The sequence below is a fragment of the Salmo salar genome, chromosome ssa22 (genome assembly GCF_905237065.1).
Source record: "Salmo salar chromosome ssa22, Ssal_v3.1, whole genome shotgun sequence".
NCBI lineage: Eukaryota > Metazoa > Chordata > Actinopteri > Salmoniformes > Salmonidae > Salmo > Salmo salar.
Window position 1 is genome coordinate 60885749 of NC_059463.1, and position 24994 is coordinate 60910742.

The 24994-nt window shown below is 45.5% G+C and overlaps 1 protein-coding gene across 2 annotated transcripts in view; it reads right to left on the bottom strand.

The window, feature by feature from the left end:
- flnba (filamin B a) overlaps positions 1–22189 on the bottom strand; it is a 103770-nt gene extending 81581 nt beyond the window's left edge. The window contains exon 1 of one of the 2 annotated variants that reach the window (XM_045705699.1): positions 21741–22189. In XM_045705699.1, the coding sequence (XP_045561655.1) occupies positions 21741–22032 (292 nt within the window). In that variant the 5' untranslated portion in view covers positions 22033–22189. The remainder of the gene's footprint in view (positions 1–21740) is intronic. The other variant, XM_045705698.1, reaches the window with a different exon arrangement.
- Between the last annotated feature and the right edge of the window lie 2805 nt (positions 22190–24994).

The window sequence follows — 24994 nt, forward strand, 5'->3', positions numbered from 1 at the left end:
CCATCTTTCCTGCTCTAGTATTCACGAATACCCAGAGAGGAGGTAGACACTCCAAAACGCTCAGACAGACAAAGCTGTTGGTACTGGAGGAACCTCTGGTTTCTGTACGCTGAGTGGTAAAATGTACATGTCTGAGGAGACAGGGCTGTGAGAGTATGTGGTCTAGACCATGCTCCTCTCAGTGGTGTACCAGATTCCAAACAGGTTTCTGTGAGAACCACACAGAGGCCTTTGTTTGTCCTCTGTGTGTGTGAATGAGACACACCCTTTCCCAGGACACCTGTTGACCCTACCGTTAGCCTTGGGCGGTAAACCGGTGTTTTGGAAAAAGACATGGTATGATTTTTTTTCCCGTAGCGTCAAAAACAATTACATTTTTCAAGAAATGTTTAAGTGAATAGTTGCAGTCAACTTGTGCAATGCGTTTAGATGAAGCAGATTGCTTTCATTTCCCCATTACCAGCGTTATTGTCCAGAACTGCAGTGCTTCTACACCTGCATTGCTTGCTGTTTGGGGGGTTTTAGGCTGGGTTTCTGTACAGCACTTTGAGATATCAGCTGATGTAAGAAGGGCTTTATAAATACATTTGATTTGATCTGTTGAACCAGTCATGTGTTAGTAAATAGCACACCGGGAGACCGCAGGAGCAAATTAATCTACCTTTAAAGACAATAAACCCAACATGTAAAAGTGTCCCATGTTTCATGAGCTGAAATAAGATCCCAGACATTTTCCACACTCACAAAAAGCTCATTCCTCTTAAATGTTAAGCACAAAAGTGTTTATATCCCTGTTAGTGAGCATTCCTTCTTTAACACGATAGTTCATCCACCTGACAGGTGTGGCATGACAAGATGGTGATTAAACCTGCATGATCATTACACAGGTGCACTTTGTGCTTGGGACAATCAAATGCTCAGCACAATGCCACAGATGTCAAGTTGAGGGAAGGGATTAGTCTGTAATAAAGCTATTTTGTGGGGAAAAACGTATTCTGATTGGCTGGGCCTGGCTCCCGACTGGGTGGGCCTGGCATGGCTGCACCCCTGCCTAGTCATGTGAAATCCATAGATTACAGCCCAATTTATTTATTTCAATTGACTAATTTCCTTATATTAACTGAGTAGAATTTTTGCAAACTGCCCTGAGAGCAGTCGGTTTCTACTCATGCCATTCTGCAGAGCGGGAGACAGACGAGCAGCTAAAGGAGGAAGTAATTTGTGATTTCACGGGACACTTCGGGGACTGCCAAGCTGGAGCTGTGTGTGGTGTAGTACATAGTGGAGGGAATTGCTCTTGGATGAGATCACCTCAGGGGAGCCAATGAGGATGTAGGAGAACAATGAGCCCCGCCCCCATAAACAGCCCAGTCACACACACACACACACACCACTCCTGTCACCTAGACTGCCATCATTAGATCCCACCGAGTATGAAGGGAAGGAAAGACAAAACGAGAGACAGAACTGCAGTGTTCTGATTGACCACCATTGAGGATAATGAATGAAATGTGGTTTTGAAGATTCATACTGAACCCCCCCCCCCCACGGGAGAGAAGGCCAGCGTGTCTATAAACCCCCCCCACGGGAGAGAAGGCCAGGCGTCTATAAACCCCCCACCGGGAGAGAAGGCCAGCGCTCTATAAACCCCCCCCCCCGGGAGAGAAGGCCAGCGCGTCTATAAACCCCCCCCGGGAGAGAAGGCCAGCGCCTCTATAAACCCCCCCCCGGGGAGAGAAGGCCAGCGCCTCTATAAACCACCCCCGGGAGAGAAGGCCAGCGCCTCTATAAACCCCCCCACGGGAGAGAAGGCCAGGGCGTCTATAAACCCCCCCACAGGGAGAGAAGGCCAGCGCGTCTATAAACCCCCCCCGCGAGAGAAGGCCAGCGCGTCTATAAACCCCCCCGGGAGAGAAGGCCAGCGCCTCTATAAACCCCCCCGGGAGAGAGAAGGCCAGCGCCTCTATAAACCCCCCCCGGGAGAGAAGGCCAGCGCCTATAAACCCCCCCCGGGAGAGAGAAGGCCAGCGCTCTATAAACCCCCCGGGAGAGAAGGCCAGCGTCTATAAACCCCCCCACGGGAGAGAAGGCCAGGCGCCTATAAACCCCCCGGGAGAGAAGGCCAGCGCCTCTATAAACCCCCCCGCCCCCGGGAGAGAAGGCCAGCGCCTCTATAAACCCCCCGGGAGAGAAGGCCAGCGTGTCTATAAACCCCCCGGGAGAGAAGGCCAGCGCGTCTATAAACCCCCCCGGGAGAGAAGGCCAGCGCGTCTATAAACCCCCCCGGGAGAGAAGGCCAGCGTGTCTATAAACCCCCCCCCCGGGAGAGAAGGCCAGCGCGTCTATAAAGGAGGCATCTCCTATAAAACCCACTGGTGTTGAAACTAACTAAACAGAACCACTTCAGCTCTATCTCAACACATCTCACCTGGCTGGTTCCCTCCTGATACTGATAGTACCTAATGTTATCACCCCCCTTAACGTAAACATAAAAGTACTTTAGTATTAATACACATTATAACATAACAGGCACGTCTCGGTGGGTGGGGACATAAAACCCTCCTCATCATCATGACCTCACAACCCCAACAGACCATTTCCTACACACATTCTTGTAATCCTGGTGTCACCAAAAACCACAAAAACCAGTCGGGAAAACCTAGCTCCAAAAACAGTACTCCATTTTTGGCCTCAGCTTTGTCTGAGCAGACAGAGGAACAAGACAAAATTGTATGTTCCAAATGGCACCCTATTCCCTACATAGGTTTTTGGTAAAGTAGTGCACTATGGGCTATGGTTAAGTAGTGAACTATTTAGGGAATAATATAGCTGGGGTATCGCCTAGCGAGAATCCACAATGAATGTGTCCCGATACTGTAATGACCCAGTAAAAATCCCCAACAGGATGGTGTCTGAAGTGATCTCTAAGGTCGTCTCTACACGTCACACTTACATGCCACTTCTGCTATCAGAACACAAAGATCGGATTGAAAAGACGGGTGTAGACGCACCAAAGTCACTTTATTGTCTGGTTGTGTTCAGATCTGGTTGACTGCTTTAAGAGGTGGTCAGGAATGCTAATCAGGCTATCGAAAGCTGCATAGCGGACAATGTCATCAGTACTCCTCCCACAACTCTCCAAATAAAAAATAAAAGTTTGTATTGGGACCAATGGGATCTGGACCTTATCATTATGACGGAGGAAATACTTTTCCCAGCGTGTCAAGAACATGTTGTTTTCTGGTATCAAATGCTAGCCAGCTAGCTAATATTTTAAAGCAATTTTTTGTTTGGTTCGAGTTATACTAACCTTTTTGCAATCCCTTTAACGTTGCTTGCCAGCTACAGGAGGTTAGCCGGCTAGCGTGCCAGCTACAGGAGGTTAGCCGGCTAGCGTGCCAGCTACAGGAGGTTAGCCGGCTAGCGTGCCAGCTACAGGAGGTTAGCCGGCTAGCGTGCCAGCTACAGCTGTCAGGGGTGTTATATTTGACCTATTCCTCCATTTGTAGAAGGCATACTGCCATTTGAATATAGCGCAGGAAAATGGAATCCGGACGTGGTATAACATGTTCATAATGCCATGAGCGGAACTCTTATGATCAGAATAAATAAAAGCTACATGAACGGTCAAGTCTAAACAGGGCTTTAGGCTCCTGACAGACAAAGCAGCTGAGGACAGGGACACGACATGGGGATGGAAGCCAACAACAAAAACAGGGCGTTTCACACTGAGCTGGCCTGGTTACACATCCAGTGTGAAAACGGTCAAAGTGTCCATGAATGAATGAGTCCCCTGAAGTCAAGAGTCATATTACTATAGAAACACCATATACATAACACGGTGTCCTCTGCTCTAGAAACCCACTAGCGTGGAAGTAGGAGGACGTAAAAGGAATCCTATCCTACATGGATCATCGTTAGCTGAACTGGGCTACAGTAAAAAGGAGAGGAAAAGGCCTGCCATGTCATCAGTACATTTGGCTGTATGCATTAGAAAGACTGAAGCCAAGAAGTTTAAAAATGAACAAACCACATTGGTTTGTTTTCTGGCATGGAAATCATACAGTCAGAGCAGCAGCGCCGCACCCCCCCCCCCCTTTATGGGTTCACCGGGCTTTAAGCATAAATCTCAATTACAAAGCAGAGAAAGAAAACATGTTTGAAAGAAGCAATAGGGTGAAGATGGGAGGGAGGGAAGAATAGAGGCAGTGAGGGGGGGGGGAAACAAGTGTGAAAGGGGAGATGCACCAGGGGTGGGGGGGCCTGAGGGTGGTGATGTCTCAAAGACAGAGACACCACTTGTAGGAATCTTTTTTTTTGGGGGGGGGGGGTCTAACACAAAACAGCAAAATCATATACAAATCTATTTTAAAGAAAGACCACCAGAACCCACTGGATTCTCCAATTACATTGAATGAGGCACGGAACAAAATACAAACCCTTCAACCCAGAAAGGCCTGTATCCTCAATGAAATCAAATAAGGAGAACAAATTCCAACTGGCTAAAACGCTTTACCCTTAGCGTCCCCAATATTTTTGAACCAGTGACTGATCACCCCAAAGCGGAGACAACAGCAACCTTGGGAAAATCCTCCTAATTATCATTAACAGCAGACTAGTACATTTCCTCAGTGAAAACAAATGTACTGAGCAAAATGTCAAATTGGCTTTTACCCAAATTACCGTACGACAGACCACGTATTCAAACCCTGCACAACCTAATTGACAAAGAACGGCAAAGTCTTCTCACGCTTTGTTGATTATCAAAAAGCTTCGACTCAATTTGGCATGAGGGTGTGCTATATAAATTGATGGAAAGTGATGTTGGGGGAAAAAAAAAACACAAAGGACATTATAAAATCCATGTACATAAAAAACAAGTGTGGGGTTAAAACTAGCAAAAAACACATTTTTCCACAGAGCCGTGGGGTGAGACAGGGATGCAGCTTAAGCCCCACCCTCTTCAACATATATAATCAATGAATTGGCGAGGGCACTAGAACAGTCTGCAGCACCCAGCCTCACCCTACTAGAATCTCAAGTCAAATGTCTGTATGCTGATGATCTGGTGCTTCTGTCACCAACCAAGGAGGGCCTACAGCAGCACCTAGATCTTCTGCACAGATTCTGCCAGATCTGGGCCCTGATAGTAAATCTCAGTAAGACCAAAATAATGGTGTTCTAAAACAGGTCCAGTCGCCAGGACCACAAATACAAATTCCATCTAGACACCGTTGCCATAGAGCACTCAAAAAAAAACATTACATACCTCGGCACCACAGGTAACTTCCACAAAGCTGTTAACGATCTGAGAGACATGCCAATTAGGATCTGCCTAAAAATACTTCAGTTATAGAACCCATTGCCCTTTATGGTTGTGAGGTCTGGGGTCCGCTCACCAACCAATCATAAAAAAATTGGCCAAACATCAAATTGAGACTCAGCATGCAGAATTCTGCAAAAACATCCTCTTTGTACAATGTAAAACACCAAATAATGCATGCATGCAGAGCAGAATTAGGCCGATACCCGCTAATTATCAAAATCCAGAAAAGAGCCGTTAAATTCTACAACCACCTAAAAGGAAGCTATTCCCAAACCTTCCATAACAAAGCCATCACCTACAGAGATGAACCTGGAGAAGAGTCCCCTAAGCAAGCTGGTCCTGGGGCTCTGTTCATAAACACAAACAGAACCCACGGACAGCAACACAATTAGACCCAACCAAATCATGTAAAAAAATAAATAATTACTTGACACATAGGAAATACTTAGAGCAAACTAGAACACTATTTGGCCCCTTAACAGAGAGTACACAGTGGCAGAACAACTGACCACTGACCCAAAATGAAGGAAATCTTTGACTATGTACAGACTCAGAGCCTTGCTATTGAGAAAGGTCACCTTAGGGGGTCTTCTCTTACGAGGCAGGTCAGCCTATGTGCACACAAAATGAGGTGGAAACTGAGATGCACTTCCTAACCTCCTGCCGAATGGATACATACACAGATTATCCTCATATTACACAGACCCACAAATAATATATATTTTTTTAAATGTTGAAATACCAGTGTGCCATCACAGCAAAATACTTTAAATTACTTTGAGGCAGTCATACAGGAAGCAGCTCTATATAAATTAGATGACTTAGAAAGGAAAAAAAAAAAGTATTTTAGTTTTATTATTGAAAATAACACATTAAATATTGTATTAAAGTAATGTGAATAAGTGATGGACAGTCACTATTATCGTGGGACTTGTATATGTATATAGTTTTATTCTGTATTGTTACAGCAGTCAACCCACATAACTGCATTTGTTTTTTTTTTTAATTATTATTTGTTTTATTATTAACTGAACAAACCTCAGAAAGCATTACCTCACATTCTAAAGGCCTGCATCCATTTAAAAAAAAAAAACTAAACAGAACTTCCACAATACACATCTCAGTAAACCATCAGGTTCTCCTGGTTGCCACTTCAAATAAAAGTGCTGGTTAAACACGGCAGTGTTTGTGCTGGGTGTCTGCGGCCACACCCTGATCTCCACAGCTAAGTGTTATTCTATAAGCAGCTATTACCAAAGCTGAATCTATCATTAACAACAGACCAATGGCTGTTGGGGGGGGGATAAAAAAAAATGTAATAATTTCAGTCCATCTGAGACAAAGATGCTCATTGTTACGTCATGTCTGATGTTAAATCCAGTGGATAGAAGGTCGCTAGTCTGAACATCTCTAGACAACCAGGTAATGAAAAGGCCGTTTCGAAGTTCCATCACGTTTCTGATGAGATGAAAGACGTCTGCTCGCCAGTTTAGACAGATTTCAGAAGAGCCGTTTGTCTGGTCAACATCCAAATAACCATTATGCCACCTGAGGAATGCAAGAGTTAACTAACTAGTCTTATACCATGCCTTATGTCGTTTCCAAGTTAATAACCCCCCCCAGGAAGTAAGTGGGTCTCAGACTGAACTTTAAGCTTCTCATTGTTACAGTTGAAGCTGGAGCCACACTGATCTCACAGCATTTCTCCTTCTCACTTTACCTGAAGGCCTGGGCTGTGAGTTCTCTTCTTTACTGGTACAATGACTCACCTTTAAAAACGGGGCCAGGGGGGGTGGAGTCTTGGCGTTTCGTTGACAGTGAGGGCAGGTAGCGCCAGAACCACAGACCCGCTCCCCGGCCAGAACCACAGACCCGCTCCCCGGCCAGAACCACAGACCCGCAGTATGGAGGCAGTGTAATCCCAGACAAAGGTCTTTGTAGTAAATGGCACCCTATTCCCTATAACCAAGCCCCATAGGGAATAGGATGCTGTTTGGAATACTCCCAGAGCTTAACAGGGCTGTGATAATACTGATGACTGCTGTACTGTGGTTCTCATGGTCACAAACACTGGGATCTGATGTATACTGCAGACGATAGTAGCAAAAATCTGAAGTTGGTTTTAATGTTGCAGAAACATTCAAATCAGCACTGGCTGGACGCACAAGAAATAGACTTCATTTGATGCAACAGACATCAAGATGCAATATTACTGAAGGGTAAATTAGACCTTGGTCTGTCTGAAGAGTTACGGGGGAGAGGAAGAGCCCTCCCGAGTGGCGCAGCGGTCTGAGGAACTGCATCTCAGTGCTAGAGGCATCACTATAGACCCCGGTTCGATTCCAGGCTGTATCACAACTGGCCGTGATTGGGAGTCCCATAGGGCGGAACGCAATTTGCCCAGCATCCAGCAAGAACTGGCAAATATGGTGTGGTCCACGAGGAGATGCACTGCAGCACTTAATGCAGCTGGTGGCTGGTGGCCACACCAGATACTGACTGTTACTTTTGATTTTGACCCCCACTTTGTTCAGGGACACATTATTGAATTTCTGTTAGTCACATGTCTGTGGAACTTGTTCAGTTTATGTCTCAGTTGTTGAATCTTGTTGTGTTCATACAAATATTTACACATGTTAAGTTTGTAGAAAAATAAACTCAGTTGACAGTGAGAGGACGTTTCTTTTTTTGCTGAGTTTACAAGTGAGTGGCTCTAAACCACCAGGAAAACACCATTACCACGCCAACTATCACAGACTGGTGATTGGTAGGTGACGTCCACGTCGTTGGGAGGAAAGGGGCAGGGCATTCAGCCATTTGGAACAACGCCAGGTCTCGACGTTAAGGTCAAACCAACCAATCACCACAGACTGCTGACTCAGGTTGCCATGTCAACACCCGAAACTAGTTTCATGCCGTGCCTGACTGCCCGTGAGTACCCCCTGCGTTACATACAGCGCCTGTTAAGACTGTTCTGAGGACAGCTTCCGGATCGCTGTTCCCATAGCGACTCCCCGATAACACCACAACAGGGAGAAACAGTAGATAATGAAGTGAAAGTGGAGTGCAGGGAAGAGGATAGTAGTATGACTAACAGTTCAAACCCACAGAAACACTCAATATAAAGAGCTTTCAGAAAATATTCTGACCACTTGACTTGTCCATCATGGTTACGTTAAAGACTATAAAATTGATTATTCCCCCCCCCCCCCCCAAATAACCATGACAAAGTGAAAACAGGTTTATAAATGTCGGCTAATTAAAAGTTACAGAAATACCTTATTTACTCAAGTATTCAGACCCGTCTATGAGACTAAATTGAGCTCAGGGGCATCCTGTTTCCATTGATCATCCTTGAGATGTTTCTAGGACTTGATTTGAGTCCACCTGTGGTAAATTCAAATGATTTGGAAAGGCACATACTTGTCTATATAAGGTCCCACAGTGCATGTCAGAGCAAAAACCAAGCCATGAGGTCGAAGGAATTGTCCGTTGAGCTCCAAGACAGGATTGTGTCGAGAAACAGATTTGGAGAAGGGTACCAAAACATTTCTGCAGCATTGAAGGTCCCCAAGAACACAGTGGCCTCCATCATTCTTAAATGGAAGAAGTTTGGAACCACCAAGCCTCTTCCTAGAGCTGGCTGCCCGGCCGAACTGAGCAATCGGGGGAGAAGGGCCTTGGTCAGGGAGGTGAACAAGAACCCGATGGTAACTCTGACAGAGATCCCGAGTTCCTCTGTGGAGATGGAACAACCATCTCTGCAGCACTCCACCAATCAGGCCTTTATGGTAGAGTGGCCAGACAGAAGGGAGGAGAGGCCGCTTGCAGTTACCCAAAAGGCACCTATACGACTCGCAGAACAGTAAAAAAAAATATGACTCTGATATGAAACAAAAATGGTTAACAATTGTACTGGAGTGCAAAGTCTAGGTCCAAAAGGCTCCTTAAAAGCTTCTACCCCCAAGCCATCAGACTCCTGAAAAATTATTTTAAATGGCCACCCAGACCATTTTCATGAAAATGTGATTTCAGTTAAAGCATTTCTAGAAAGCTGTATTTGCTTTGTCATTACAGGGTGTTTGTGTGTAGATGGGAGAAGAAAAAAAATGTAACTAATTTTACAATAAAACTGTAACGTAACAAAATGTGGGACGAGTCAAAGGGTCTGAATACTTTCTGAATGCCCTGTATATTACGTCCCAAATGTCACCTTCTTCAGTGGACGACTTATGATCAAGGCCCATAGCGCTCTGGTTAAAAAGTAACGCACTTAGGGAAGGGAGTACTGTGCTATTTGGGACGTAGCCTATACTACACAAAGTGTGTGTTCTGGCAGCTGCCTGTATTCCCTAACGTCAACAATAATTCACAGGTCGTCAAACACAGGCATGCACAGGCAGAGCTAACCTCTGTCATATACCTGGTTACCCAATGCTCAGCACACACACACTGCAATCTCAGGCTTTATCCCCTAAAGTAGAACATTAAGGAGGTAACAGGGTGCAGTCATCTGGCTGTGGAGAAAAAGCTGCAGGAGATTTCTACACCTCCTGAAGTTACTGGTGTTTGGAGTTAAATGGTTCACAAACAAGAGACAGCATGTCACTCACTTTCTCAGCCTGAGAGCGAGGAGAAAGAGAGAGCGAGGAGAAAGAGAGAGCGAGCAGAAAGAGAGCGAGAGGAGAAAGAGAGAGAGAGCAGAAAGAGAGAGAGCGAGCAGAAAGAGAGCGAGGAGAAAGAGAGCGAGAGGAGAAAGAGAGCGAGCAGAAAGAGAGAGAGAGGAGAAAGAGAGAGAGAGGAGAAAGAGAGAGAGAGGAGAAAGAGAGAGAGGAGAAAGAGAGAGAGAGGAGAAAGAGAGAGAGAGGAGAAAGAGAGAGAGAGGAGAAAGAGAGAGAGAGGAGAAAGAGAGAGAGAGGAGAAAGAGAGAGAGGAGAAAGAGAGAGGAGAAAGAGAGAGAGAGGAGAAAGAGAGAGAGAGGAGAGAGAGAGGAGAAAGAGAGAGAGAGGAGAGAGAGAGGAGAGAGAGAGAGAGGAGAGAGAGAGAAAGAGGAAAGAGAGAGAAAGAGGAAAGAGAGAGAGAGGAGAAAGTGAGCTCCAAAGAGTAAGAGAAAGCGCGAGTGAAAGGATATTGCTGCAACAGCAGTATAAACCCACACCCTGTTGTCAAACTCGTTCTGACAGGTTCCTGATAACCACCATTACTCAATTTCTGCTCCATATCCATCAATGCTGCACTGACGCACACCGGACTCTACACACACTAACTAACACCCCAACACACAGTTCAACCCAAAACACACTTCCTTCAGAAAGTAATTACACCTCGACTTTCCACATCGTTACAGCCGGATTTTAAAACTGATTAAATTGAGATTGTCGTCACTGGCCCACACACAAAGTGGAAAATGTTTAGAAATGCAAAACATTTTAAAAAAAAGCTGAAATGTCTTGTCATTAAGTACTCAACCTCTTGTCAAGCGTAAATAAATTAACGAGTAAAAAAAAATGTGCTTAACAAAATAATAAGTTGCATGGACTCTCTGTGTGCAATAATAGTGTTGAACATGATTTATGAATGACTACCTCATCTCTGTTCCCCCACACATACAATTATCTGTAAGGTCCCTCAGTCGAGCAGTGAACTTTGAACAGATTCCACCACAAAGACCAGGGAGGTTTTCCAACGCCTCGCGAAGGGCACCTATTGGTAGATGGGTAACAATATAAAGCAGATATTGAATATAGTTTTGTGCATGGTGAAGTTAAATACACCCAGTCACTACAAACATAATGACTTTACATAATAATAGTCCAAAACATGCATCCTGTTCAAAGCATTATGTTTGGGGCAAATCCAATACAGCACTGAGTACCTCTCCATATTTCCAAACATAGTGGAGGCTGCATCATGTTATGAGTATGCTTGTGCTTAAGGACTGGGGAGTTTATCCCAGGATTAAAAATAAACAGTGAAGCTAAGGACAGGCAAAATCCTAGAGGACAATCTGGTTCAGTCTGCTTCCTATCAGACACTGGGAGATGAAGTCACCTTCCAGCAGGACAATAACCTAAAACACAAGGCCAAATCTACACTGGAGTTGTTTACTAAGACAGTGAAAGTTCCTGAGAGGAAGTTACAGATTTGACTTAAATCTGCTTGAAAAACATGGCAAGGCCTGAAAATGGTTGTCAAGCAACGATCAACAACCGATATGACAGAGCATGAAGAAATTTGAAAAGAATAACAGGTGAAATGTTGCACAATCCCAGGTGTGGAAAACTCAGCCTTGCCCAGAAAGGATCACAGCTGTAATCACTGCCAAAAGGTGATAAAAGGCTGGTTTATACCTTCTCTAACAACATGAATGTAGGCAAGTACAATGCCACAACAGCATTCAATTTATACTCCAGTGGACTGCCTGTAAACTGACTGACTATCCTTGTTGCAGACAGAAAAAAGAAAAAAGTTAAAAACTTTGACCCTGTCGCTAAAGTTAAGACATTGTCAGCTATGATATCATTATTTGAACTGGCTAGTCAGCTAACAAGCTAGAAACAAACACAAACAACATTTAGGAAGTTTCTTTTAGTTGCCTGGTTTGTTAAATTGACGTATACTAAATTCATTTTTAAAACAGATGGGTTTGATGTTAAAAACACACCTGTTGTGCTAATTGGGACCACCAGGCTGCTGATGTCATACAGCCTGTAACTTTGGGTTTATACTTTCTCCATAACCAAAAGTTTGATGACGGACGACAATGTAACGTCACTAGGACAACCGTCCACAGACGTCTTGATAGACGACCTGTAAACTAGCCTTCAGATGTATTGACTCAACAGGCAATGTTGCCCCTAATTCTTATTCAGCACAGTGAGCTAAACTTCACGTCTGGTGAGTGCAAACTGGAACATGGTGAAAACTTCCAGCTGGCGTTTTACTGTGAACACAGAGGCTGTACCTGCTATAAGTTACAGTTTTACTGTGAACACCGAGGCTGTACCTGCTATAAGTTGGATTTTAACTGTGGCCAAGTAGGCTAATGTGGCCATCTGATCATAATGAATGCCTACCAGAGTATTCTACCACCAAAAACAGACAGTGCACTTGATTTGCTCTCTGGGCCCACCAGGAAAGCAGAATTTCTATCTTCAGACACATGAAATGGTTCAAAAATTGCAAGTCCTCCTACCCGGCGCTCAGGGCAGCTGGGATATTTCTGTACTGCAGTCCCAGGGACCTGTGCAGCAGTCTCAGGCTACAGGGAAAACTGCTCAGGGGGTATGATTAATGAAGTAAAAATGACGCTAAAATGTATAACATGTTTTCACTCTGTCACCTGTTGTGTACAAAGCATGTCACAAACATTTGATCTGCCAAACACTTCCTCGGTCTAATATAACCTTTAGATAAAGCTCGACTCGCTGACACCCCAGTGAGTCAGGGTGTGTCCACAGAGGCTTCCTACAGAGTGAATGACGTAAACCCATGGTGTGCAAAGAGGGGGACAAACACAAGAGTTATTTATTAACTACCAAGCCCCACCTAGCTCCAAGCACCTCACACACCAATAACAGAGCAGCAACTCACTCACATTCTGACCTTAAAGACGGAGGAGTCAGGAAGCTGGTCAACAACAAAAAGGCTTCCCAATGTTCTAGTTTTAGCTAAAACCCCTAGTTACAGGCTAGGTCATGCCTACATGCTCCGAGGGGGTGGGAGTGAGAGGGTGGGAGGGAGGGGGAGGGAGGGAGGGAGGGAGGGGGAGGGAGGGAGGGAGGGGGAGGGAAGTGGGTGTGGGAGGGAGGGAGGGAGGGAGGGGAGGGGAGGGAGGGAGGGAGGGAGGGGGAGGGAGGGAGGGAGGGGGAGGGAAGTGGGTGTGGGAGGGAGGGAGGGAGGGAGGGGGAGGGAGGGAGGGGAGGGAGGGAGGGAGGGGGAGGGAAGTGGGTGTGGGAGGGAGGGAGGGAGGTGTGAAACATTCCTTGAATAAACTTAATGGCTGCATGAGATCATGTGATAAGAAGCCACCCAGTTCAGCCACCGGGTTTCCTTTTCTCCGTCTCCCTGTAACAGACGGGTATTGTGGCCCGGTCCGGGAGGAATCGGGTTTCCTTTTCTCCGTCTGTAACAGAGGGGTATTGTGGCCCGGTCTGGGCGTCACCGGGTTGTGAGATGCCATACCTCAATGTGGAGAGAAGGTGAGCGAGAGGAAGGGGAGGGTATGGAGTGGGGCACAGAGGCCATTATATCATCCATCAAGAAGAAATACCAGACTAATCTTTTATAAACGTCTGCGTTCTGGAGGAACATGCTATGCAAGTCTACCGACCTGCAGGACAAACAGTCATACTACCAGTCCTTTACTTTATTAAAAATCTACTTTTACTGGGACGGTGTATTTTAATAAACCTTACTGTAAAACATACCAGATTTAGCTGGGTATTTAACTACAGTCCCTATACGAGATTTAACTTGGATACAATATACACGTCAAGGGAAAGAACTTGTTTAAAATGAATGATTTCCACAGCTGAATGGTGAATTCACAACGGCAGCAACGGTTTGGGTCTCAAGGTGCTTCCCGCTCAGATAGTGAAGCATTTTACCATCCTTACTGCACCTCAATTCCACCTAGGAAAATTATGGATTTCCTCATCATTTAACTTCAAACGTATTGTCATACAGGACTTGGCTGCTTTGCTTCCCTGCCAACTCCAAAAAGGACTTGATTCCACGACTTCTTGCACGGCGACTCCCATTCTGAGTGTCAAGATCAGATTCCGCTAGGAATGTGTGAGACGCACACATTTTCGGAAATGAGACTTCACGGAAGTACGGAAACTAAATCTAACACTTGCATCTTTCATAGCAAGCTAGCGAGGGACGGCACAGTACAGGCAGGTTGCCCACCAGACCGAGTCAGAACGATAAACTAGGAACAGCTGTCGACAAACAGAAGTTAAATCTCGCAATGGGACACTGCATCTTGGGCCTATGATCAATGAATAGACGAGGATATTCGACAGACTGAAGACTAAACACACTGGCATCATTACTAAGGACCTCTCATGGTCCAAACACACCAACAGTGGTGAAGAGGGCATGACAACACCTCTTGCCCCTCGGGCTGCTGAGAAGATGGGGCGTGGGCCATCATATGGCCACCGCTTGGCATCCGACCACAAGGTGCTGCAAAGGTAAGCTCCCTGCCATCCAATACCTCCGTAGCAGGCGGTGTCAGAGTACTGCCCTAAAAATTGTCAAAGACTCCGGTCAACCAAGTCATAGACTGTTCCCTCGTCTACCGCATTACAAGAGATACCGGAGCGCCAAGTCTGGGACCGAAAGTCTCCTGAACGACTTCAAACTCCAAGTCATAAGAAGGTTAAGCAGATGTCTACCGAGACCACTTCCATGAACTCCCTTTTCCCTCTGCACTGACTCTTAAGCAACAGACACAGTGCTGCTACTCTGTCAATTATCCATCCTGATTACCCACACCGGCACTCACTCTGGTACAGGCACTCTCGTTCCGTTAGTATTTCCTTGATTTTGCAAATTTGTCTTACTTTGACACTGCATTGTTGGTTAAAGGATCGCAAGTCAACATTTCTCTTTAAAGTCTACACCTGTTTGGCACGTGACAAATACAACTTGATTTTAGCAAGAGCAGAAAGACTGTCTTGGTAATCTGTATCTCACAATGTCTAGCATCCCTTGTCAATTCACCACAGTAGGTCTAAGAAGTTACACTCCTCCTCCGGTTTGATATAAATGAACAACTATCCCCAGGCCTTTATAGCCCATCGCCTAGTTAGACTATAAACTAGGAAAATATGTTGTGATCGCTGCACTGTGATTTTAATAAAGTTGTTCAGTTAGGAATCTCTTCACCTTAAGGATCGACTCAGTTTAAACATTCCCACCTCTACTACAGAGACAGTGAGTGAAGATTGATATCCACATTGGGAAAATCACAATGTTCTCAACAAGCAAACAGTCACCCTGCAGTGATACAGAAACACCAAGTCTACCTGCTTGTTCAATCATGCTTTACATTAGTCATAGAATGAATGTATCTAAGACAGAGTCATTCTTCTGAGCAGCATAAAAGCCTAGGAAGACAAACAGGCGTAGGATAGGACCCAAACCGTCACTGTAGACTACATAGTAGTGGTACCAATGACAGAGGTGGCACAACAGCTACCAGAGTTGTGGGGCCATTTTGTCCCCCTCCTCCTGACGGTAACCAGGCCAAACTTCAGAAACTAGTTGTAGCATGGACCTTAAAAAGGATACTTCAGGATTTTTCCAATGCAGCCCTTTATCTACTGACCCAGAATCAGATTAACTTGTGGATATAATTTGTCTCTGTCCAGTTTTGAAGGAAGACAAAGGTAGTTTAGCAAGCCAATGCTAACTAGTGTTAGCACAATTAAATGGAAGTCTATGGGTTTGTGCTAGCATGATAGTTAGCAATTGCGCTAGTTCCTTCAAAAAGCAGAGACAAATTGTATATCAGTTAATTACATTTTAGTCATTTTAGCAGATGCTCTTATCCAGAGCGACTTACAGTAGTGAATGCATACATTTCATGCATTTTTTTGGTACTGGCCCCCCTGTGGGAATCGAACCCACAACCCTGGCGTTGCAAACACCATGCTCTACCAACTGAGCCACAGGTTAATCACTGAAGTAAATAAAGCTCCTCGCCGCCAAAATCCTTTTTTGGGGGGGGAAAACACTAAGGAATTCCAGGAGGCATAACCTAAAACTGATCCATCTGGTTATCCCCATTGTAAAAGTAAAAGACTGACTATGGCAGCCGGGCAAGTGGAGCCTGACCTGTGGCTGTCCCATTAGGCAGGGGACACTGGAAGCGAAACATTTGGGAGAGGAGAACCATTTTATCCTCCTGCGAAGGCCGACATCCCCTACACAGCGGTATCTCGCCGAGCGTCGCCCCTCATGTGGGTGCTAACAAGCATGCTAGGTAGTGCTACGCATCAACAGCCATGGTCAGCCAATCCACTAAGGGTTGGAAAGCTAGCGAGTTTCGATTGGTCACTTGTGCCACGATATCAACCATGGATTTGTATAATACACCTCAATTCCCCCCGAGCTGCGCAACGAAATCCAAACGATGTACAGCGCCAACTGTTCCAAGTTAAAGTTGATATTTCATCCTTATAACTGGTCTTAGAGTTTAGTTGGGGACTTCGTCACACTTCAGCTGCAACCAGAAGAGGTTTAAAAAAACTCCAGCGAAGGATCAGTCCCTGATGAGGGGCTGCGTTTCATACGCCTCCCTGGGGAAAATTCATCACCAAGCTAACCAGCTCCCGCGGCCTAGGCAGTCCACGCTGAAGCAGAGAGAAATCAGCTTTACGTGAAAACACCCCATTAAAATAGGAAAGCCCTGTTCTAGTCCGTTTCCGTTGGCCTACGGCTTGCTCCTGATTTCACAGGCAGAAGGTAACGAAGTGGCAGATGAAAGGCGTTAAATGAACGAACGTGTTCTGCTTGCCTAGTGCAGAGGAACGAGTGAATCCTCACTGCCTATAGGTCACCGTTCAAAAAACAGCAGCTCACTCCCACAAGATGCGTCTAAAATACAGGGAGCCATATGGGCAAGTCCATCAACTCTCCATGTCACAGATAAACGCGTGTCAGTATTACTCAGACCTCTCCTCCCAGTGGTCTGCGGTGGCCAGAAGCCCCCCCCCTTGAGGTGGCCAGAGACAGTAAAACATGGAGTAGGATTCCATCAGCATGACCTCGCTGTTTCAAGAGAATCATAAGTTTTGTAACCGTTCACGAGAAGCAGATGAGTGTGTGAGCGTGTGTGTGCATGTCTGTGTGTGTGTGCGCGTGCACGTGTCTGTGTGTGGGGGGTAAGGACGCTTTCAACAGCCTTCAAGCAAGGTCAGCGTTGTAACACACCAAGGCTTCTCCCAGGGGAGGGTGGTAACGGTTCTTCACTAGGCCAGGTCAGACTATTATATAGTACAGGGCTGGAGTCAGCCTCGCCAACCTAACGACTGGGACAACAGGAAGTAGAGCCTCCTGGACAGGAAGGGTTTATACAGTAGAGCCTCCTGGACAGGAAGGGTTTATACAGCGTACACAAGCTCAGTCACCCTTGACCCACTCCACATATCACCAACAGATGATGCAATCCACTCCACACTGCCCTTTCCCACCTGGACAAAAGGAACACCTATGGTGAGAATGCTATTCATTGACTACAGCTCAGCGTTCAACACCATAGTGCCCTCAAAGCTCATCACTAAGCTAAAGATCCTGGGACTAAACACCTCCCTCTGCAACTGGATCCTGGACTTCCTGACGGGCCGCCCCCCAGGTGGTGAGGGTAGGCAACAACACATCCACCACGCTGATCCTCAACACTGGAACTCCCCAGGGGTGCGTGCTCAGTCCCCTCCTGTACTCCCTGTTCACCCACGCTGATCCTCAACACTGGAGCTCCCCAGGGGTGCGTGCTCAGTCCCCTCCTGTACTCCCTGTTCACCCACGACTTCAACACACCATAATCAAGTTTACTGATCACATGACAGTAATATGGCTGATCACCGACAACGAGAGTATGGGGGGGGGGGGGGGGTCAGTACGGTGTCACGACGACCTCTCCCTCAACGTCAGCAAGACAAACGAAACAGAGGGCTGAGCACGCCCCCCCTCCCCATCCACAGACAGGGCTATAGCGGGTTTGAGACTAAGTAGCTCGGTGTCCACATCACTAAGGAATTACCAAGGTCCATCCAGATAGTCGTCAAGGCACAACGCCTCTGCCGAGTTTAAATTCTAGGCGTAAACCTAATCGATGTTACATTGAGCTGGGTGAACAGAATATTAATGACAGTCATCTAATATGCAGCAATAAAAAAAGGCCAAGCTCATAAAATAAAATTATCCTCATCTTAAAAAAAACGACTATCACTGATGTCTACTCCATACCCTTAAACATCGACTCAGTACCAAGTTATCGTTAAATATTAATTCCTTGTTATTATTCCTCTGTATTGTTGGGACGGGCCCATCAGAAAACATTTCACTTTGTTCGTCTGCACCTGTTGTGTACGAAGCATGTCATGTGGCAGGCTTTCCAAGGTGCATTGATTTTTAAAGATTGTGAAAGTCAACATGCATCATGGGAGATGGGTCATAAAGCAGGTGGGTTGTATTCATTTGGGAGCGCCAGAGGAAAAGTTAAGATACACAACGGATAGTGAAAATGGCTCAATTTTGGTCCATTTTGTCCCTAATGAACCCAAGACAGAATCTAACGCTGCAGGAGTCTGGGTCTGTTCTCAGGTCAACATTCAGTTAGGATTTAAGTTAATTAGTGAGCTGGTCTGCCATTCCTTCCTCCTCTTCAAAAATCAATCAATATTCAATAGTCTGACTCACATCCTGGTCCTGCAGGACCAGGATGTGACTGGTACAGTCTGACTCACATCCTGGTCACTACAGATGTGTATAACTACAATGTAACAAGTCAAATGTAGGCTTATTTTGTGTGTGTGTACGAGCAAGACGAGACCGCCAAAGCTTGCCCTACGACTAATCCTAGCTTAACACTGGATGGAAACTTTTAGGTAAATCCCAAGCTGTTACATGGTTATTTACCACTACTTTTTGGTGGTAAACAAGGTTTACATGTAGTGCAAGCGTCGGAGAGGTCTCTAGTCCGGCACACACACACCACTTGCTAGCTATTAGCATCAGTAATCGCTTGCTAGCAGACAAGACAGCTAGTCTAGCTAAAATGAGTTATACCAGCAGTGCCCGTACCAACTGATTAAATAATGGAGGTTAAGCACATCCATGTAACAATAACCAGCAGTTAATAATCTGTCTAGCTAGCGATCCTTTGCGAGACTGAAGCGAGCTAGCTAACAGCTAACGTTAGCACTGACCTGAAACAAAATGAGCACTGCAAAAGACAACTCGATTAATTTGGTGTCCGCTGCTCTCCTAAAAACCGCTGCCAGCCACCGGTCTGGATTATTGGTCCGTCTATAAAACGAGATGCCAGGTATCATTCCCCCTCACGTGTTATGGCAGCTGACAGCACAGCATATAGACCGCAGTGTGTGGACTAACGGATGGTTTCCAGCGTGTGGTAATGGTACTCAAAACAGCGGTAATTAACTTTGTTTTGTTTAAGTGGTCATCTATGACTTCAGCTGCAAGGTATGAATAGCCACATCTTTACTTCAAACCTTTCATTTAAAAATAAAAATAATAAAAATAAGGGACTCATCACTTAAGCAGCACGAGTCCCAACATGATTATTAACTCATGGTTTTCAGATCCAAAGCCAATAACAAACTATTAGGTAACCAGATCTTCAGCTTTGAAGTCTTCATCATGTTGCCAGCCCCCCCCCCATTCATTCATTCTTCCCTGAGATGACGTGCAGGAGCATGCTGGGATTTGTAGTTTTGCGTGACGTCTACGTTGATGCTAATTAGCATTTTTTAGAATCAGTTAAAAACGAGCTGAATATATTGAGTCACTTTGTCCTAGAGAGATTTACACGGTTATCAAAACGTCACACCAGGGCAAGTCTAAACGAAACACAACCCTTATTTAAAATGTTTCTAAAATCACCTACGGGAAAAATGAAGGGTGGAAAAACTAATTGGAACCATTTTCCCGTTTTGACGGCTAGGTTTTATGGGTATTATGACACGTCCACCACGGGGGTCTAGTCATTATCCTCCACAGCCCTCAAACTAAAACCTTTTCCAGGTGAGGTCACACCTGAGCGCACTTGGCACAGCTGTGGACTTCAGTCTCAAAGCCTGGTTCACACTACCCATCAGCACTCTCACGTTCCGCTGCATTTCAACAGACACGTCCAGAACGGAGGGGAATATTAACACCCCTTTGGCGGATCAAGGCTCCATTGCAGGACGGACACTACATACTTTGATATTTTCCCAAAACTATCGCTTCGTCTTCATTCCAGCGAAGAACTGGAAGTTACCAAACCACAGAAGATTAAGAGTGTGGTTTTATGGGATAGCTAGCAACTTGTTACCAATTACAACTTTTGTATTAGTGAGTACTAGGTTAATAGTAATGTTAAATACACAATGACTGTTTCCTCCCTTTAAGTTTGTGATGGGTGTTGGTAATGATTATTAGGTTGAAGTGGCATCTTTAACCTAGACAAGCTTTTAGCTCTCTGCTCTGCAGAGCCAACTTCCTATAAAGTCATAGAACCAAGTTGAGGAAAAACTTAACATGTTAAAAACATATTTATCATGTCTTAAAGGATAAGTTAATATTTTGCAATGGCTCTAAATAAATTCTCTGAAAAGAGACAGGCTCTGATCCATCTTGCATTACAAACATGACACTTGTCCGTTCAGTAGTGAGGAAAGATGACGCATGGCATAATGAAATAAGTCACGGTGTGTACGGAGCATAATGTCGCGGTCAAAACATTGAAACTGGGAAAACAAGCTTACACCGGGAAAATATCTAACTTTTTAACGGATATCCATCTCGGAATTCCGACTCCGACCTGAAGATCAGATGTCATGGTTTGACTTGGTAATTGCCGAGTCCCCAGTTGTCTTAAAAGCGCCATATGAACAGACGACCTTCCGTACAGGATCACAAGGCCCTCCAGCGTCTGGTGAAGACAGAACCGTAAGTCACGGTCCGTTCTCCCAGCCATGCAGGACATCAGACTTATTGAACATTTCAATTAGACTGATACTCCTCAACTTGGCACACACACACAACCATGCTACACACCCACATTTACGTCATTTAGCAGACGCTCTTATCCAGAGCGACTTACAAATTGGTGCATTCACCTTATATCCAGTGGAACAACCACTTTACAATAGTACATCTAAGTCTTTTTAGGGGGGGTTAAAAGGATTACTTTATCCCAGGTATTCCTTAAAGACACAACCACGCTACACATATACAACCATGCTAAACACACACATCCTTACACACGCTACACACACACATATGCTACACACACCAGAACTGTTGCAAACAGACTTATGAATGGTAAATACTGCACAATTTGAAACACGTTAATGTTGAACTGTAAATTGTTCCTGCCTGTATTGTACAGGTTTATTCTACTGAGCCACTAACTTTATTTATTGATGTTGCAGGTTCCTTCTCAACAATGGAAGTAAGCATTTCGTTGGACGGTGTAAACATGTCTATCCCGTACATACGACTGAAAACTTACCGAACCAATTCTATTCGGACCAACTAAATATATTTGATACAAACCGAGACAAAAGGACAATACAGAAGTTACTAAACTACCATTCCAAACAATAAGTACTTGTATTAGCATCAGGTAGAAAAGACCACATGACATGAATTAAAACCAACGGCATCTTACCTATGGAGACGAGTCGGATACTCTCCCTGTCCAAGAACTCCAGCGCCACGGACACGTTCTCCAGTTTCATCTGGCGGAAAGTCGGTCTGGCGTGATACTTTCGGTACATTTTCTTCTGGCTCAGTACCTCCAGCAGGGCGATAAGCCGCAGCCCGTCGCTCAGGTCCAACTGTAAGTCGGCTATCCTCTTGTTCACACACTTTAAATGCTCGTTGCACCAGCGCGTAAAAGTGTTTTGTTGGATTTTCTTCCATGGCGCGTCGTCTGCCAAGTCTTTCTCTGTAACCGGCATCTCGTTACCGTTTTTATTTTCCGCTTTGTTTGACTTAGTTAGATAGTTTAGAGTTGTAGCCTAGTGTTAGGATGTGTGTTCCTGTCGCTGGCTCCGCTTCAACTGATCTGCGTCCTGCAGTCCAGACTCTTCCACCGCTCTGTGGCCTGACGCCTGCGCACTGCTCTTTATCCCTGGAACAACTTCCGATGACGACACTTTCACTGTTCGGCTCCTCTTCCGGTCCCTCCTTTATTACCTGTCATCTCTCTAACAGGTATAATCTGCTGTCATACTGTTCAGCTGTGTAGGCTGCTCCTTGTAGATGAACCACAGCTGATAAAAAACCTCTTTGTTCACATCGTCCTCTACTTGCTGCACTAAATTCCACACATTCAATTTGGATGGAATTTGAACATTTTGAGCTTCTGTATCTGATAAGGTGTTAATTTTTCAGATTTATTACCAAATTAGTTCCACTGACATGATATCCAAACAAATCATCCTAATAAAATGTTACTTTTTAAAATGTTACTTTTGGACATAATCGTTATGAATATCTTCATGGATTTAAAGGGAGGTATAATAAATATATATTTATTTTTTTTTAATTTTAAACAGGGAGTCACATTGAGATTAAAATGATATTTTACAAGAAAACAGTGAAAACAGATTATTAAAACAGAAACAAAATAAACATATTTAATAAAAGCAATCACATTCAACTACATCCTCTATCAATGACACTGACTGGACGGGACCACACCTGATTGGACAAGTCCTGACCTCACATCAACCAACCACATCGCCCCCCCAGGTCCTCGGAGTGTAGATGAGTCTCTATGGCATCTACAGTTTGGATTATTTTAGATTCTGTGGTGTTTCCCGTGTTAACGGATCAATGTGTGATATCTGGTGATTCACAGGGTGGGTCAACCAACACACACACACACACACACGCACACACACACACAGGGTGGGTCGACCAACACACACACACACACACACACACACACACACACACACACACACACACACACACACACACACAGGGTGGGTCGACCAACACACACACACACACACACACACACACTACACACACACTACACACACACACACACACACACACACACACACAGGGTGGGTCGACCAACACACACACACACACACACACACACACACACACACACACACACACACACACACGCACACACACACACAGTGGGTCGACCAACACACACACACACACACACACACACACACACTACACACACACAGGGTGGGTCTGCATTGCATCACAGCTTCTTGCAGAGACACAGCGCCACGCCTGCAGCCTAGCTAGTGACAGCTGTTGAATTCAGCTCTGTTTCACAAACCTACATTTATGTTGCTATGTCATGGCTCTTTGACAGATTTATGTTGATCGTTGAAGAGTTTATAGAGATAAAAGAAATATTTCATCCCCCAGGCTTTACTTTACCAATCAAAGCTTCCGTGTGTCTAACACCAGTAATTCATCCCACCAAACATTCCTGGTGTGTGAGTGTGTGTGTCAATGTGTCATTTTCTGTCCCTGTATATCCTGTCTTTGTTCTCACAGTCCAGTGACATATAGTTTGGCTCCCTGATGTAAAGAGAACCCGTCAGAATGATGTGGTCACTATGACCCAAACCTGTTGTTCCCTGGGTCTCCTTCTACATGGCCGACCCTCTGTCTGTCTGTCTGTCTGTCTGTCTGTCTGTCTGTCTGTCTGTCTGTCTGTCTGTCTGTCTGTCTCTCTTTCTTCCTGTCTCTCTTTCTTCCTGTCTCTCTTTCTTCCTGTCTCTCTTTCTTCCTGTCTCTCTTTCTTCCTGTCTCTCTTTCTTCCTGTCTCTCTTTTCTTTGTCTCTCTCCATGTCTCAATGAACATGGCCATTAACACCCACATCCATGACTATTCAGTGCACGACGCCTCTGTTCTGTGTCCCTCCAGGAGATCAGTCTCTCTCTCTATCGTTTTCTCTCTGTCTGTCTAGACTCATCCTTCCCTGACTCACTCACCACAAGATAACAACGTCACTGTCTGTCTCACCTCAGGGCCTGATGACAAACAGAATGTCCTGTAACAGTAATCACACATCAGCTCATCCACCTGCTTAGCTAAACCAGAGTAGACGGAGTGGCTACATGGCTAGTCTGGGTCACTGTGTTCTACAGCAGCAGAGAGCTGGCTGAGGGAATCAGGGTCACTGTGTTCTACAGCAGCAGAGAGCTGGCTGAGGGAATCAGGATCACTGTGTTCTACAGCAGCAGAGAGCTGGCTGAGGGAATCAGGATCACTGTGTTCTACAGCAGCAGAGAGCTGGCTGAGGGATTCAGGGTCACTGTTCTACAGCAGCAGAGAGCTGGCTGAGGGAATCAGGATCACTGTGTTCTACAGCAGCAGAGAGCTGGCTGAGGGAATCAGGGTCACTGTGTTCTACAGCAGCAGAGAGCTGGCTGAGGGAATCAGGGTCACTGTGTTCTACAGCAGCAGAGAGCTGGCTGAGGGAATCAGGGTCACTGTGTTCTACAGCAGCAGAGAGCTGGCTGAGGGAATCAGGGTCACTGTGTTCTACAGCAGCAGAGAGCTGGCTGAGGTAATCAGGATCACTGTGTTCTACAGCAGCAGAGAGCTGGCTGAGGGAATCAGGATCACTGTGTTCTACAGCAGCAGAGAGCTGGCTGAGGGATTCAGGGTCACTGTTCTACAGCAGCAGAGAGCTGGCTGAGGGAATCAGGATCACTGTGTTCTACAGCAGCAGAGAGCTGGCTGAGGGAATCAGGGTCACTGTGTTCTACAGCAGCAGAGAGCTGGCTGAGGGAATCAGGGTCACTGTGTTCTACAGCAGCAGAGAGCTGGCTGAGGGAATCAGGGTCACTGTGTTCTACAGCAGCAGAGAGCTGGCTGAGGGAATCAGGGTCACTGTGTTCTACAGCAGCAGAGAGCTGGCTGAGGGAATC